The sequence below is a fragment of the Symphalangus syndactylus genome, chromosome 11 (assembly GCF_028878055.3).
Source record: "Symphalangus syndactylus isolate Jambi chromosome 11, NHGRI_mSymSyn1-v2.1_pri, whole genome shotgun sequence".
NCBI lineage: Eukaryota > Metazoa > Chordata > Mammalia > Primates > Hylobatidae > Symphalangus > Symphalangus syndactylus.
Genome location: NC_072433.2, coordinates 96,710,704 through 96,724,698, shown reverse-complemented (window position 1 = coordinate 96,724,698; position 13,995 = coordinate 96,710,704). Strand labels below are relative to the sequence as shown.

The following is a 13,995-nucleotide window of genomic DNA, read 5'->3' as shown; positions in this document are numbered from 1 at the left end:
TTGGTTCTCCTCTTTTTTCCTATACTTTCCAAATATCCCAGAAATTTTATCTACAGATAGTTGCAATTTGGCTATAAGAAATATTTTTAACACCAACAGGTGGAAACATAGCGCCATAAGGCAGACTACTAAAACGGCCAAGCAAAAGCGTACACAGCCACCAATTCCATCTACTGGTGGCAGGCAAAGTAGACCCCCAAAAAAAAACCTGTTCCCATCTAAAAAATCTTATAGGGAGAAGTTTCTATATATCCAAGCTGAACTATTGGTCTATTGTTTCCAAACTTACATGTGAGAGAATTAAAGAGTAAGGGGGTCCAAATGGCTGTTTCTTATCTGTATATAGTTAAATTAATATGTATACTATATTTGCTGGCAAAAATAAATAAATAAATAAAAAATGAAAGCCTGCCAGGGCAGAGAAGACAAAACTATTCTGACAATGTGAATATGAGCTTTTGAAAAGAGCACTGCAGCTATGACTTATTTATTCCTCTTGCTTTAACTGAAATCTACTCATTTATCCCACAATTATTTACTGAGCACCTACAATGTGGCACGTATGAAGCTATGGGCCAAATAGAAATACAATGTCAAATAGTCTTTACAGGACTTTCTTGATCTGGGGCACTTTTAACCTGATTTGGCACCAAAGAACACTTCCCGGATACTTCAATTTTTCCACATTTAACTAAAAAAGCCTGTGTCTATTTTTAAAACCTCAAAGATATTTCATGAAATGGTGGTCTGCAAAGAATTCCACCTAGCTTCACCAAAGTACTAACCTGGAGCACTGCCCCCAGAGCACTGAGCCACGATCCACCTCTGGATTCCCAGGGAATAGTCCAGAAAGCTCAACCAACCCGGATGCCCTAACTCCCTGATGACCATACCAACACCACCAAGTTAAAAAACATCAAGCGCTCAGAACTGATATCATCATCAGTCTTTAACTGCCCTTTCCCACATCTGTACAATCAAATTAGGTAAAGGGGAAATAAAAAATATTCTGAACACCCAATTTGTAAAGTATACAATTAAAACACTTTTACAAACTGCTCCACATCTTAAACATATATTGGTTACCCAAAATTTCAGTCTGCACTGAATTCACTCTATGCCCTTGTTATGGACAGATCTGTGTCATATGCTGAAGTCTCACCACCTCAGAATGTGACTGTATTTGGAGACAGGTCTTTAAAGAGGTAATTAAGGTAAAATGAAGTCATGAAGATAGGCCCTAATCCTATATGACTATTGATGTACTTATAACAAAAGATCAGAACACAGATACACAAGGAAGACCATGCAGAAACACAAGGAGAAGACAGCCATCAACAAGCCAAGGAGAGATGACCTCAAAAGAAATCAACCCTGCCAACACCTTGATCTTGGACTTCTAGCCTCCAGAACTGTGAAAAAACAAATTTCTGTTGTTTAAGCCACTTAGTCTGGCACTTTGCTATCGCAGCCCTAGCAAACTTATTCAGCCCTAGAACAAATCAGCGTCATTACCATCCAAGAAATAAAGATTGCAATATGGGAAGAATTTATTTTATCACATATCAACATAATATTTAACTGAACATACTCTATCTACCTACATATTGCAAAACTGAGCTAAATTCAAATGTACGTAAGTAAATCTATTTCTGTACCATGCTTTTATTATACACGTGCAACAACGACCATGTAAATGAAATGGTTCTATTAGAATTATCGTCTTTAAGATATCACATAATATCTTTTACCTAAATTTAAAGGTTCAAACTAATTCCTAATTATCTGGCTACTAGCTAAAGAACTATAAATAGTGAAATGCCTCCAAATTAAATTGATAATAAAACTCCAGAAATCTAGCATAAAAGGCAAATTTTTAAGAGTTAGTCTTTATGAAGACTGAAAAGTAAAAGTTTTTTGTGTGTTTTTTATTAAGCACAACTATTTATTTTCAATAGTTATAATCTGTGATGAATGAACTAAGGCCATTTCAAAAAAGAGTTTATCATGGGAGTTTTCATAGAGGAATCAGTGATTGATTAGTCCATTTTGCCTTCAACACTTCATTCACCCCTCAACAATCACGAGGAAAATATGGTAAAGACATTCACGTGAGCCAAAATACAAGCTCAGAGATGTCAACCTGAAAGCCTTCCATAAAACTCACACTGATATCACCACCATACAGCATAATTAATGAAGAATGAACTGAAAGCCTCTTGCAGCTTTCAGTACTGAGTAATATAACAGTAAATTAGCTTTTATTGCTCTTATACAATAGAGTAATCAAGTATTCCCTTTTACACTGAATTGGTTCTTTCGTTTTCTAAATTACTGTAAAAACTACAATTGTATATTAACATGAGACCAACCAGAAATATAGTATTTTATAAAAAGTGGTAGGGGATGAATTTTCATGACATAAAATTTATATTCCTACCTCTGGATTTAATAATCTTAGGACACTGAGTTGCAAACTGATTTACTTAAGTGGTCAATTCACAGCTTTTTTTCTTTCTGTTGAATATACTTGAAAATTGAACCAGGGCTAGAACAGCATTAAGAATACCTTTCAATTTATTCTTTTCCATTCTAACACTATTATCACCCATAAAAAAGCTAATTAGCTATTTTAAAGAAGTAGGGAAATATTTAAAACAGAGTGCATAATTACAAGTTCCACAAAGCAGGCATAAACCCAAATTCAATACCACTATTTAATTTTTTTTAAGTTCTAAAATAAAAAAAGCTAATAAAGCTGGAAACTCTATTGTCTACATTCAATGTTCATGAACAATTAAGCACCTAGTAACTGTTCACAGACAAATCACAATTTATTTTTAAAATTTTGAGCTCTCAGCCATAGGTTGGAAATCTAGAGACTATGTGGAGTTCTGATGCTCTTCAGGAACATTTAGTTTTATTTGGTTCAAGGGCATACACTAAGTACCACCATGAGGATGTGGGCAAGAGTTACCTGGCCCTGAGCCCTGGACTCTCGAAGTACCTCCCTATTCTTCTGACTACACCCCTTTCAATTGGATTAATCCACAGGACAAACTGACCCAGAGTCTGCCCTGCCCTTCTGAGTACCAAGGTCCAGAAATCTGTCTAAACAGCCCCAAACTGGAAGCCTCCTGGGACTCTTATAAGTCTTTCCCCATCAGGGCACTTTACCCTAACAAATGGGACCCTCTCTAGCCTAAACAGTGACCAAGAGGCTGTAGTTTGTAGGGGTGTAGACCTGGCACCAGGATCTCTTCAGGCAAGGTCCTTCCTGGTTCGGGACAGGGCCAGGCCTGGGACGAGAAGGCAGCTGGCCTGCCCCACAGGCTGGCTCTCCCCATACACACCACCATATTCCAGTGGGGAACCAGAGCTACAGCAATCTAAACCTACATTTCGTCTTCTAGATCACTGAGCTATTTCTCCAGGCAAGAGGAGAAGGCCTATTTTCTTTAGTAATTTATTACTTTGATTTGTAACTTTTAAATGTTTAAATACAGGGTATGCGGGCCTCTGTGTACTTTGCCCCAGATTCTGCAAATTTTAGAAGCAGGCCTCAGCACATATACCACTCAAACTTAATCTAGTATCTACTGCAAACATATAAGAGCAAGAGTTCAATAAGTACTTGATAAGATGAATGAAAGGTATAGCCAAAAGGACTGGGAAAAAAGTACAAATGCAAATTTATTACTCAAACTTAATCTAGTATCTACTGCAAACATATAAGAGCAAGAGTTCAATAAGTACTTGATAAGATGAATGAAAGGTATAGCCAAAAGGACTGGGAAAAAAGTACAAATGCAAATTTATTACTTCAACTAGAAATGAAACTAAAGATAAAATAATACAACACTATTAGCTTTAATATGTTCACTCTCTGTTCTGATTCTATACCTAATAATCATTGTCCATTATCTTTAAGTTTCCAAAATATTTACATTTTAAGAGGATCTGTCAGCCCTAAGATGATTAAAACACCCATCCCTAAGAAGGCACCCCGCTCCACAAAGCACTGTTACACTGCTATGGTTTTGATTGCTATAATAATGATTTTTTCTTTTTATTTTTATTAATAATGCTTTTTTTTAAGTATATTAATTCCACTCAAAAGTTAAATAAGCACCAACCTTCAGGAAAACATGAAAAGTTTTTGAATAAAAAATAATTATATCTAGATAAACAATACATTGGTAATAAACAACACATGCAACTTAAGCCTCAAGATTTTTTTTCCATTTCAATGTGATAAATATTCTCAAATTTTAAAATAAAGTTCATTAAAAACATAAATATCCTTTGATCTAATAACTTATTTTCTTTTTTTTAATTTTAGATTCAAGAGGTATATTTGCAGGTTTGTTCCATGGGTATATTGCATGATGTTGAGGTTTCGGATTCTATTGATCCCATCACCCAAATAGTGAACATGGTACCCAACAGGTAGTTTTTCAACCCTTTCCCCCTTCCCTCTCTCCCTCCTTTCAGAATCCTCAGTGTTTATTGTTCTCATCTAGTAATTAAGTTATTTTCTATGAAAAAATGATGAACAGGTTTCTTCCATCACTCGTTAATCCTTCAATATTCAACTGTAACTTCTAGTCATATACTTATGGGGTAACATACAATCTTAAATGGTATTACTACTACTCAAATATGCTGCTGATTAATTTTAATTCCAACATTTCTATTATAAGTTAAGCCTGCTTTTCCTCCCTGATAAACTGTGAAAGAGTTTCAATTAACGTTCTGATTTATTCATTCAAACACGTACCTTGCATCTAATAAGGGCAAAGCAATAAAGCAAAGCTAAATGAAAACAGATTCTACAGTGAAAATATGAACAAAATGCCATGGAAATAAAGAAATGGTAAAGTCTTACCAAAAGAAAAGAAGAAAGATTCTTAGATTAGTCATCATCTGGAGAGAGAAAAAGGGTGGTAGTTCCAAATAGAGGGAAGAGCATATGGAAAAGACAGGAAGTTGGGTATGGCTGCATTGCAGGGTACATGATGCAAATATGGTGAGAAATAAATATAAAAATAGAAGTGGGAGACAGATTATTGAAAACCTTCTAAAGTATTCCTGTTTCTTACAGAGAACTTTGGACGTGAGGGTTTTTTGACCTGTGCTTTCAAAAATAACTGTACTAAGAGTGCGAAGACTAAAAAGGCAAAGTAGAAGCAGAGAAACAGAAAATGAGACCACTGAAAAATTCTATAAAAAATGGTTATGGACTGCAGTGGAAATAAACAGAGGGAAATAAGAGGTCAAGGAGACGAAATGAAGAGAACTTAGTAATCGATTAAGTTTCCAAGAGAGGGTAAGAAGATAGTCACAGATGAAGCTGAGGCTTCCAGAGACCTATGAGACTTGGAAAACCTAGAAACCTGCTGATGCCTCTAAATGCTTTTGAACCCAGGTTTCCAAAATAATCTAACCTGTTTTTCCCAGTTGATTCAGTGTCATTTAATAGTTTTCTAAGCAAATCAGCTTTAATTCAATGAAGTTGTCTCAGAGAGATCATTTTTTGAATCCATATGAACATGCTGTCACTGGAAATTTCACCCCACACCAGAGGAACCTATTTGTATTACTGTTAGGACAGCAGGCGTTTTGTTCATCCTGCAGCTGTATACGTACAATGTCCAACTGTGACCCCTTATTATATTGCTTTTCTAAGTGCCCCTTAGAAGACCTGCATACTTTGTTTTCTCATAACTGCAATTGCGTGATCAATCTCCAAGATAATTTCTAAATCTCTGCTAAAGCTTCTCCCCTCCCTTATTAATGATCCCATCTATGAGCATCTAACACTGACTGACAATACTTCAGGCATAGTAAGTCTTCCCCAAACAGAGCTTGGTTATTTGAAATAATGAGAAAACTGTCTAAAATATGACGGACACTGTTAAAAAGAAAAGTGACTTTCTTTGGTGGGTTACTCTTAGGGTACACGAGGGGGCTACTTAGCTTTAGACAAATACTGGGCAAATTATCAAAGTCTCTAAAAGAAACCAACTTAAAAACTGGAAAATATTGCTAGGTACGGTGGCTTAAGTCTGTAATCCCAGCATTTTGGGAGGCCAAGGCGGACGGATCACTTGAGGTCAGGAGTTCAAGACCAGCCTGACCAACATGGTGAAACCCCATCTCTACTAAAAATACAAAAAAATTAGCTAGGCACTGTGGTGTATGCCTGTAATCCCAGCTACTCAGGTGGCTGAGGCAGGAGAATTGCTTGAACCTGGGAGGCAGACGTTGCAGTGAACTGAGATCGCACCACTGCACTCCAGCCTGGGCAACAGAGCAAGACTCCATCTCAAAAAACAAAACAAAACAAAACAAAAGCTGGAAAATATTGCTTGTAAATCACTTTCTAATTGTAGAAAATGTGGCAATGAGGAAAACCACTATCTCATGTACTAATATCGTATTTAGGGACAGAGACATTCATTTCAATAAAGATAAACCAGAAAAATCAGAAGGAAAAGAAGGATAGGAGATAGTGCAGTGAGACATCCACTTTTGCAAGATAGCTGAAAAAAATCTTTTTTATGATTAATAATACTAAAGTAGTTGATATTTGGCTTGGAAATACTTAAAAGACTTCCCTCCTATATGCTCAGCCTGTGGTTCCAGAAGAATTAACCAAAAAAGGCAACATATTAAAAACTGTTATAAGTACTGGTTCTGGAAAAAGATCACTTGATTTCAAACCTAGTCCTGCCACGAACAGATCACTTACGCTCTCTCCTGCCACTTCTCCCACATCTATGAAGTGAGGATAATTACAGACTCTGTCATAAAGTTGCTGAAAGGAGTAATGGATGTGATACATGTAAAATGCCTAGAAGAGTGCACAGAACATAATAATTCCCTAAGTGTTAGTAATTATTTGTATTACCAGGGCACTGGAGAGTTTTCAAGCACCCAGGCTTGAAAGATAGACAAAGGTAACTGAAACTGAGGAGAAAGAAGAGCTATTTAATGATCATCTACATTTCTCAGCAGCTGCTTAACATATGTGCTCCTCAAAGAATAAAGTCCAATGAGAGACGAAACCATCTATTCTTCCTCTAAAACAGAATCTCAATACATGTATTTTAGAGATCTCTAAAAACAGAATTCTAGATAGCCATATAGAGCCGTTTAACTCTTAAGTGCTACAATTTTCTTAACAAGGTTGTCAGATAAAATGCACAGCCAATTTGTTGTCAGATAAACAACAAATAAATGTTTAGTATAAGCATGCTGCATGTGATATTTGGGACACACAAACACACACACACACACACACACACACACACAAACCATTCATTGTTATTGAAAATTCAAGATTAACTGTGCTTTCTATATTTTTGTCTGCTAAATCTGACAACCCTATTAACAATCCAAAGTCCAGATAAATGTGTTAAATTGACTAATGCCTACAACACAAGAAGAAAAGAAATAGAATAATTTGAACTAAATAAAGTATCTTAAGAGGCAACAAAAAGAGGTAAATGGAAAAAACAGATTTTACAATCAGGCAATCCTGAGCTTCAATTCACCAACCTCTGAGAATTTATAATTAAATTAACTGACTTTGAACAAATTACCCTAACTTAGCCTCGCTGCCCTCACCTGTTAAATGTGGCTTAACTTACCACTTTTCAGGGTTAAAGAATTACACAAAGTAAAAAATAACAAAGACCTGCCACTCCCCTGATGCGGTACAGGCAATAAATGCCAGATCTCAGTTGTTCCGCATACGATTTTAGCTCCAGAAACTAAAATTTCCCATCATGGCAGCCAAAATCAAACAATCCACTTTATCGTGCAGTAGCTAAACCAAATAAAGTACTCTCCGAACAGTGTTCACATACAACTTCTCCTTCCAATGACCATCTCATTCTGATCAGTAAAGTTCCTTTAGCAACCAGACTTATAAGTCTCCACCACCTCTCATCAAGTTTGTCCAACCTGCAACCCACGGGCTGCATGTGGCCCAGGATGGCTTTGAATGCATCTCAACATGAATTTGTAAACTTTCTTAAAATGTTATGAAACTTTTTTGCGATTTTATTTTTTAGCTCATCACCTATTGTTAGTGTTAGTGTATTTTATGTGTGGCCCAAGACCATTTTTCTTCCAATGTGGCCCAGGGAAGCCAAAAGATTGGCCACCCCTGATAGAGACATTAGCCAACTATGGCTGACCAGAACTGTTTTCAAATTCTAACTATACTTGAAAGTATTTGAATAGAAAGATTTGAAAATTATTACACTGATTTCCTCATGTTTTTATTCTTTTTTTTAACAAACTTTTTTAGAGGATACATAATTATCATAATACTAAATGCAAACACCTGTTTCTTAATTTTACACACACAAAAAAGCAAAAAGTCCTAATCGCCCTCTGAGTCAATAAAAAGTTCTAAAAAGAATTGCAAATGTACAAAAGAAAATTATTTTCCAGTGTTAACTCTTGGGCCTAGGTCTTCCTACTATTTTAGAGTCATACCACAAGAGGGATTATTTTCTAATGTTCATTTCACAAATTGCTTAACTAACAATATGCTATCCAACCTTCCATTTAGGATACCTTATCTTCCCTCCACACACTGTGACTTCTTTGAAGTAAAACTAACCAAATATTTCAGCAGTTTAACTAGTAGGAAGCAAAGAATTAAGATTGTAGATACAAAGGTGCTGTAATTGTGTTTTAATCAGCTTATTAAATACAACATGAACATGTATCAATCAACTAACATTTAATTTCATGGTCTATGATTCAAAACTTTCAAAAGCATAACAGTACAAAGTTATCAGCATTTACTTCACAATTCTTTTCCAATTCGGTTTTTACTCATGTAAAACACTTAAATATTTTATGACAATTGTTACACCTTTTCACAGACTGTAACATAATTTGGAATTTTATTAAAATACAAACGTATTTTGAAATTTACCTTCTTTTGAGAGATATTACCAACTCAGTCCAAAAAGAAAAATATCTATATATAGAAAAACATAGCAACATAAATTCACAAAGTTGGGGAACTAAATACAGAAAATTTTTAAAAATCTATTTCAAATATTTCTATTCCCAATAGACAAAAATCCACCGATGAAACAAACTACTATGCTAAAGCTTGTTTTAAATTGTTGCTGCAGAAAATGCAAACAAATCTCTATAAATCTCATTTAGAAAGAACACTGCCTAATTGCACATTCATTTAGGAGTATTATACAAATATTTCCCATTGCAAAGTCACATTTTGACTTGGAGTGCATGTGAACACACTTTTCTCTTTTTCCTCTATTAAAAAGAACGGCTTTTCATGATGTGACTAATTCAGTTTTTCACAGAATAATTTAGTTTGTCAATATTTTACTTTTGTTAAAGAATAGTGAAAATTATTAAGTCAGTGGATTCTTCTCTATAGCATTTTGCTTGACAGCAAAAATCACTGTAGTTTTAAAAGGTTTGTTTCTGACAATTATTTTTTCCAAGTGAAGAAGGGTTTGAGAGTCAGGGTCATTAACAGCTTTTACTATGACAAAAAGATTCAGCTATAGTTACTAGGATACCAAAATAGATTATAGTCAGGAATACTTATTAGGGATGTCTACTCAGAAGATGACCTACTAACTAAGCAGGAATAGTAATGCAAACTAACAAAAAAAATCTAAAAATCAAGGGCAATTCCTGCCCTCAAAGAGCTTATTATTGCCTGTTTTTAGTACATAAAATTACAAAAGAGTACTCTAAATAAGTTCTTTTTTTTTTTTTTTTTTTAAGAATAGAAATAAGTAGCCATCAGGAAGGAGGGAACTTAAAAGAAAAGCCTAGGCCAAAGAATAAGTCAAATGTTTCATCCTAGTTTGAAGAGTCAGATTCATTAGCTCATTAACTTATTTAACCAAACTCTAATGACTCAGTACTATGTGCCAGTTATGATTCTGGGCATTCCCAACACAGCAGTGAATAAAACAAAGTTCTAGCCCTTAATGAGCTAACATTCTAGTGAGGAGACCAAGTAAAAGTGCTGTAAATGTTTACATCTGCGAAGACCTGCAAGCATGGAGGTGTGTGCGTGCAGTATGAGTATGTGGTGGAGGGGCTTCGAGAAAGGTCAAAGAGGTCTTATTTATTTGGCAATTATTCTATATGCCAAGTGTTCAACTAGGCCAGGAGGAGAGTGTGTTTAATAGGAGGCATATGTTCTTTGCCGCTAGAATTTACTTTAGTGGGAGATCCAGGTAAATTGTCAGCAAAGTATTCTGGTGCCCCTTGTTAGCTGTGCAACCTGGTAACACCTTCATTGTGAATCGTGGCACTAACTTTCATGGGTATGCACTAAATGTTTGTAAAACATTTGGCGTTCTGCCTGGTAAACCATAGATTTTATTATTACAGTTAAGTGCCCATGTATGGAATAACAAGAAATGAGATTGATGAGAATTAAAAGTGGCAGAAAAAGGGAAAGAATAAAGGTCTTTTAAAAAAACAAGAAAAGGGAAGAGGTGGGCTTCATACGAGGAAGACTCACAAGACACACTTCGAACTATATTTATAAGCCTACAAGGAAGATTATACTATGGAATCACAACACTCTCCCAATTAAGTAACAAGAATTAAACTAAACATGATAGGCAGAAAGAGAAGGGAGAACAATTTAGATATTACAAGTGGCTCTGCCACCATTTCACTTAATAATTGAATATTCAAGTGATTACGAGATTCATAGAGAAAAAAAATCTGCAGTGCCATAAGCCATCTAGATCCTACATTAAGTGGTAGCACCTCACCTCACTGAGTGTGAGTCTAGTAATCAAAGATACGTGTTTTTCATATGCATCCCCTAAATGCAAATATACTAATCTGTACTCAAGTGAATAAAGGCAAAGAAATTTCGATTAGATGTAATTTTCATCACCTTTTATAATTACTTTATAACTAACCCTGGCTTCAGATGCTACTCCACCTGTATGATCTCCATTTTACAGATACACAAATCAATGTGCCCAAGGACACACAGGCAATACACAGCAGAGCCAAGATATCTGCCTCATTCTGCCTAGTTCCAAATCCCTGAAGTCTTTCCATGATGCCCAGCCTTCCCTGAGTTTGGATTTAAAAGGTACAGGCTAAGATTACGGAGAAAGACAATCTAAAATATATATGAGGAAAACATAACACTAACAGGCATATGTAGGAAAAGACAAAGACATTAAGATCAAAGACAGGGAAATCAAGTCAGAAGGTGAGGTGTAGTAACTGCTCATCACAAATTTCCAGAATATTGATTTCATATATTTTACATGTCAGTGCATACTAAATATTGAAGGAGTGTAGAAATCCAAGCATTTCAATATCCAAGCTTGCAGACTACCTCTCACATCCAAAAGCAGCACACACGCACAAAAAAAATGCTTCACTAAATCATGTGTCCAGACCTAAAGTAACATGTTTTGTTGTCTTCAAAATAGAAAAATAGGAATATCTGCCAATAAACTAATGGGAAAAAAATGTAAGTAGAAGATAAATGAATGTTGGAAGCAAAGAAAAAACCCTTCAAATTATTACGTTACCAGTGCTTCTGACAGTAATCATGAAATCGAGATATTAAGAAAAGTAACACACTCCTTTCAAAATAAGTCTTTGGAAATACACCCCCCTCTCCAATCCCCACAAAAAAAAAAATGCTGCAACTAAATTCTCTGTGACTGTGTACTCAAACCAACAAATATGTATATCAAATCCTATGTCCCATTATAATTGAAACAATTTCCCCTCATCTTGGCGGGGTGGGGTCGGGTGGGGGGAAGGGAGGAAACTGTGGCCCCAATAAATAAGCGCCATCATATGCAGTAACAATAATGATAGCAGCTACTGCTGTGCCATACATGATTCCTTCACTTTTCACCCTATTGAAACAGATACTGTTATCCTCATTCTACCAGGGAAAAAACTTGGTCTCAGAGGGATTAAGTAACTTGCCTAAAGTCATCTAACACTGATAAATACAGAGAGCTGAGACATTCATATGTGCCTGAAACCAATCAACACCAAGGTTCTTAAAACATTTAATACTGCTTCTCTATTTTAAAGATTCAAACTTTCCCATGAGTATTCTGCCTTTTCTAAAAGTAGACTTCATAGATGTGAAATAATTCTCCTATGCTCCTATGCAATATTTTACAAAAAGTTACTAAAATGAACAAGCAGTCTCTTAAAACTATATACTGTTTTGTCCCCAAAGGCAAGCCCTTCTTTTTTGTTTATTACTATTTCATACTGCACAGATACTATCCTTGAATGGCACATAAATTGACGAAATGAGAACACTAAAACATAATGACACATAAAAGGAATACATTAATGTTAAAAGTCAGAGACTAATGTCTCAAAAATTTGAGAAGTGGCCTCTGCCACATTCTCATTAAAAGACTTAGGCCTAAAGGAACTTAATAACCTCCTGTTTTTTTGAAGTGCAAATTTTACCTGGGTCGTTATGGGAATGAGGCACTACAAAGACTTGAAGGGGTTCAGTGTCCCATTCATTAGATTCATAAGTAATGTCAAATCCTTGCTTCCAAACTCCACCATCTGGATTGTCAAAAGAAATTAGACTGTAAACATCCAACATCTAAAAATGTAAAAGAAAAAAAATTAAAGTTTAACCATTATTAATTTAAATTTAATGTTGGTAAATATTTGCTCAAAATTATTCACTGCTATACTCTGCATATATACTTTATAAAATAAAACTATTTCTGTAGACATTAATTGAGGAGTTTAGAGTAGAAAATATTTCATCACCACTCAAAGGCTTGAAATGCTATTTGTGCTACAAAACTACCCTGACAAATAATCCCCTCCCATCCGCTTCTAATAAAAAAAAAAGTTCATTCTATTCCTTCTTCCCCTACTTTACTTCCAAAACAATTTAACAGAAATTTATAGAAAAAGAACCAAGAAAAAAATTTCTGATGAAATTTGATTATGACCAGATATTTCAGCATTTTCAAAAACAGTTCTGAAAATGATATTTTACTTTGAGCTATCTTTGTTTTATAGTAAATCTCATGTATATTAAAAATCTATGCCTCAACGAAAATATATCTATCTATAGCTATTCTTCCATGTAGCATATGTTATATCTACCTATTTTATCCTAGAAGTACAACTACAACAGGGTCAATCAGGCATAATCATCTAAAAATTGAGAAAAATTTTAAAATTGAGATTTAGCCTTTATGTATCCTATTGTTTTCTAGCTTTTCAATGCAGTATTCCTTCTGGCTAATAATGTTTGGATGCAAAGGAAAAAACAGTGGGAAAAAAACTAAAACTTTACTTTTGTTCTTCATAGTCTCTATAATATTAAATGTGACAACACAACCAAACAACCTTTTGTAAAATTTAAATTATGTTAAAACCAGACTGCAAAAATCACATCCAAATATATAAATAAGTTACAAAAAAAATTTAAAGGACAAACAAATCATATAAAAGTCAATACAAAGTATTTTAAGCCAATAATATTCCTCTCCCTATGGAATATATGACTTTAATAAATAAAATAAAATCTTCCCAAGGATGAGCTGACAAATCTTTGGAAACGAGCTGGGCAGGAGGATGTGTTAGCAGTGTCTGTTTCTTCCTTCAGTCCTGCAGCTCTCCCAGTACCCTCCTGACTTGCTCTGCCTGACTTCCATGGTTGCTCTGCAACTCCTTTCTGTCCAGCCCAGATTTAGACCACACAACAAAAATAATTTTTTTTTTTTTTTTTTTTTTTTTTGCTGTTCCCTTATCATGGATGACAACAAGGCTAGGTACTTAAGAAGTACTCAACAAAAAAACTAAATAAAGCCAAACCTCACAGAAACAGCTATCCCTGTAAACACAAGATTCTGATCCTATCAGAATCTGGCTACACTCTAGCTGATGAGGTTGCAGGTGCAAGACCTGGCCAGCTCCACTGTCCCCAGCTTCCAG

At 35.1% G+C, this 13,995-nt stretch overlaps 1 protein-coding gene across 4 annotated transcripts in view; it reads right to left on the bottom strand.

Moving 5' to 3' along the window:
* The window catches only part of MAN2A1 (mannosidase alpha class 2A member 1), a 177,381-nt gene that overhangs the window by 137,968 nt on the left and 25,418 nt on the right, over window positions 1-13,995 (bottom strand). For all 4 annotated transcript variants that reach the window (XM_055298143.2, XM_063612895.1, XM_063612896.1 and 1 more), the window contains one exon: window positions 12,499-12,643. In XM_055298143.2, coding sequence (XP_055154118.1) covers window positions 12,499-12,643 — 145 coding nt within the window. The remainder of the gene's footprint in view (window positions 1-12,498; window positions 12,644-13,995) is intronic.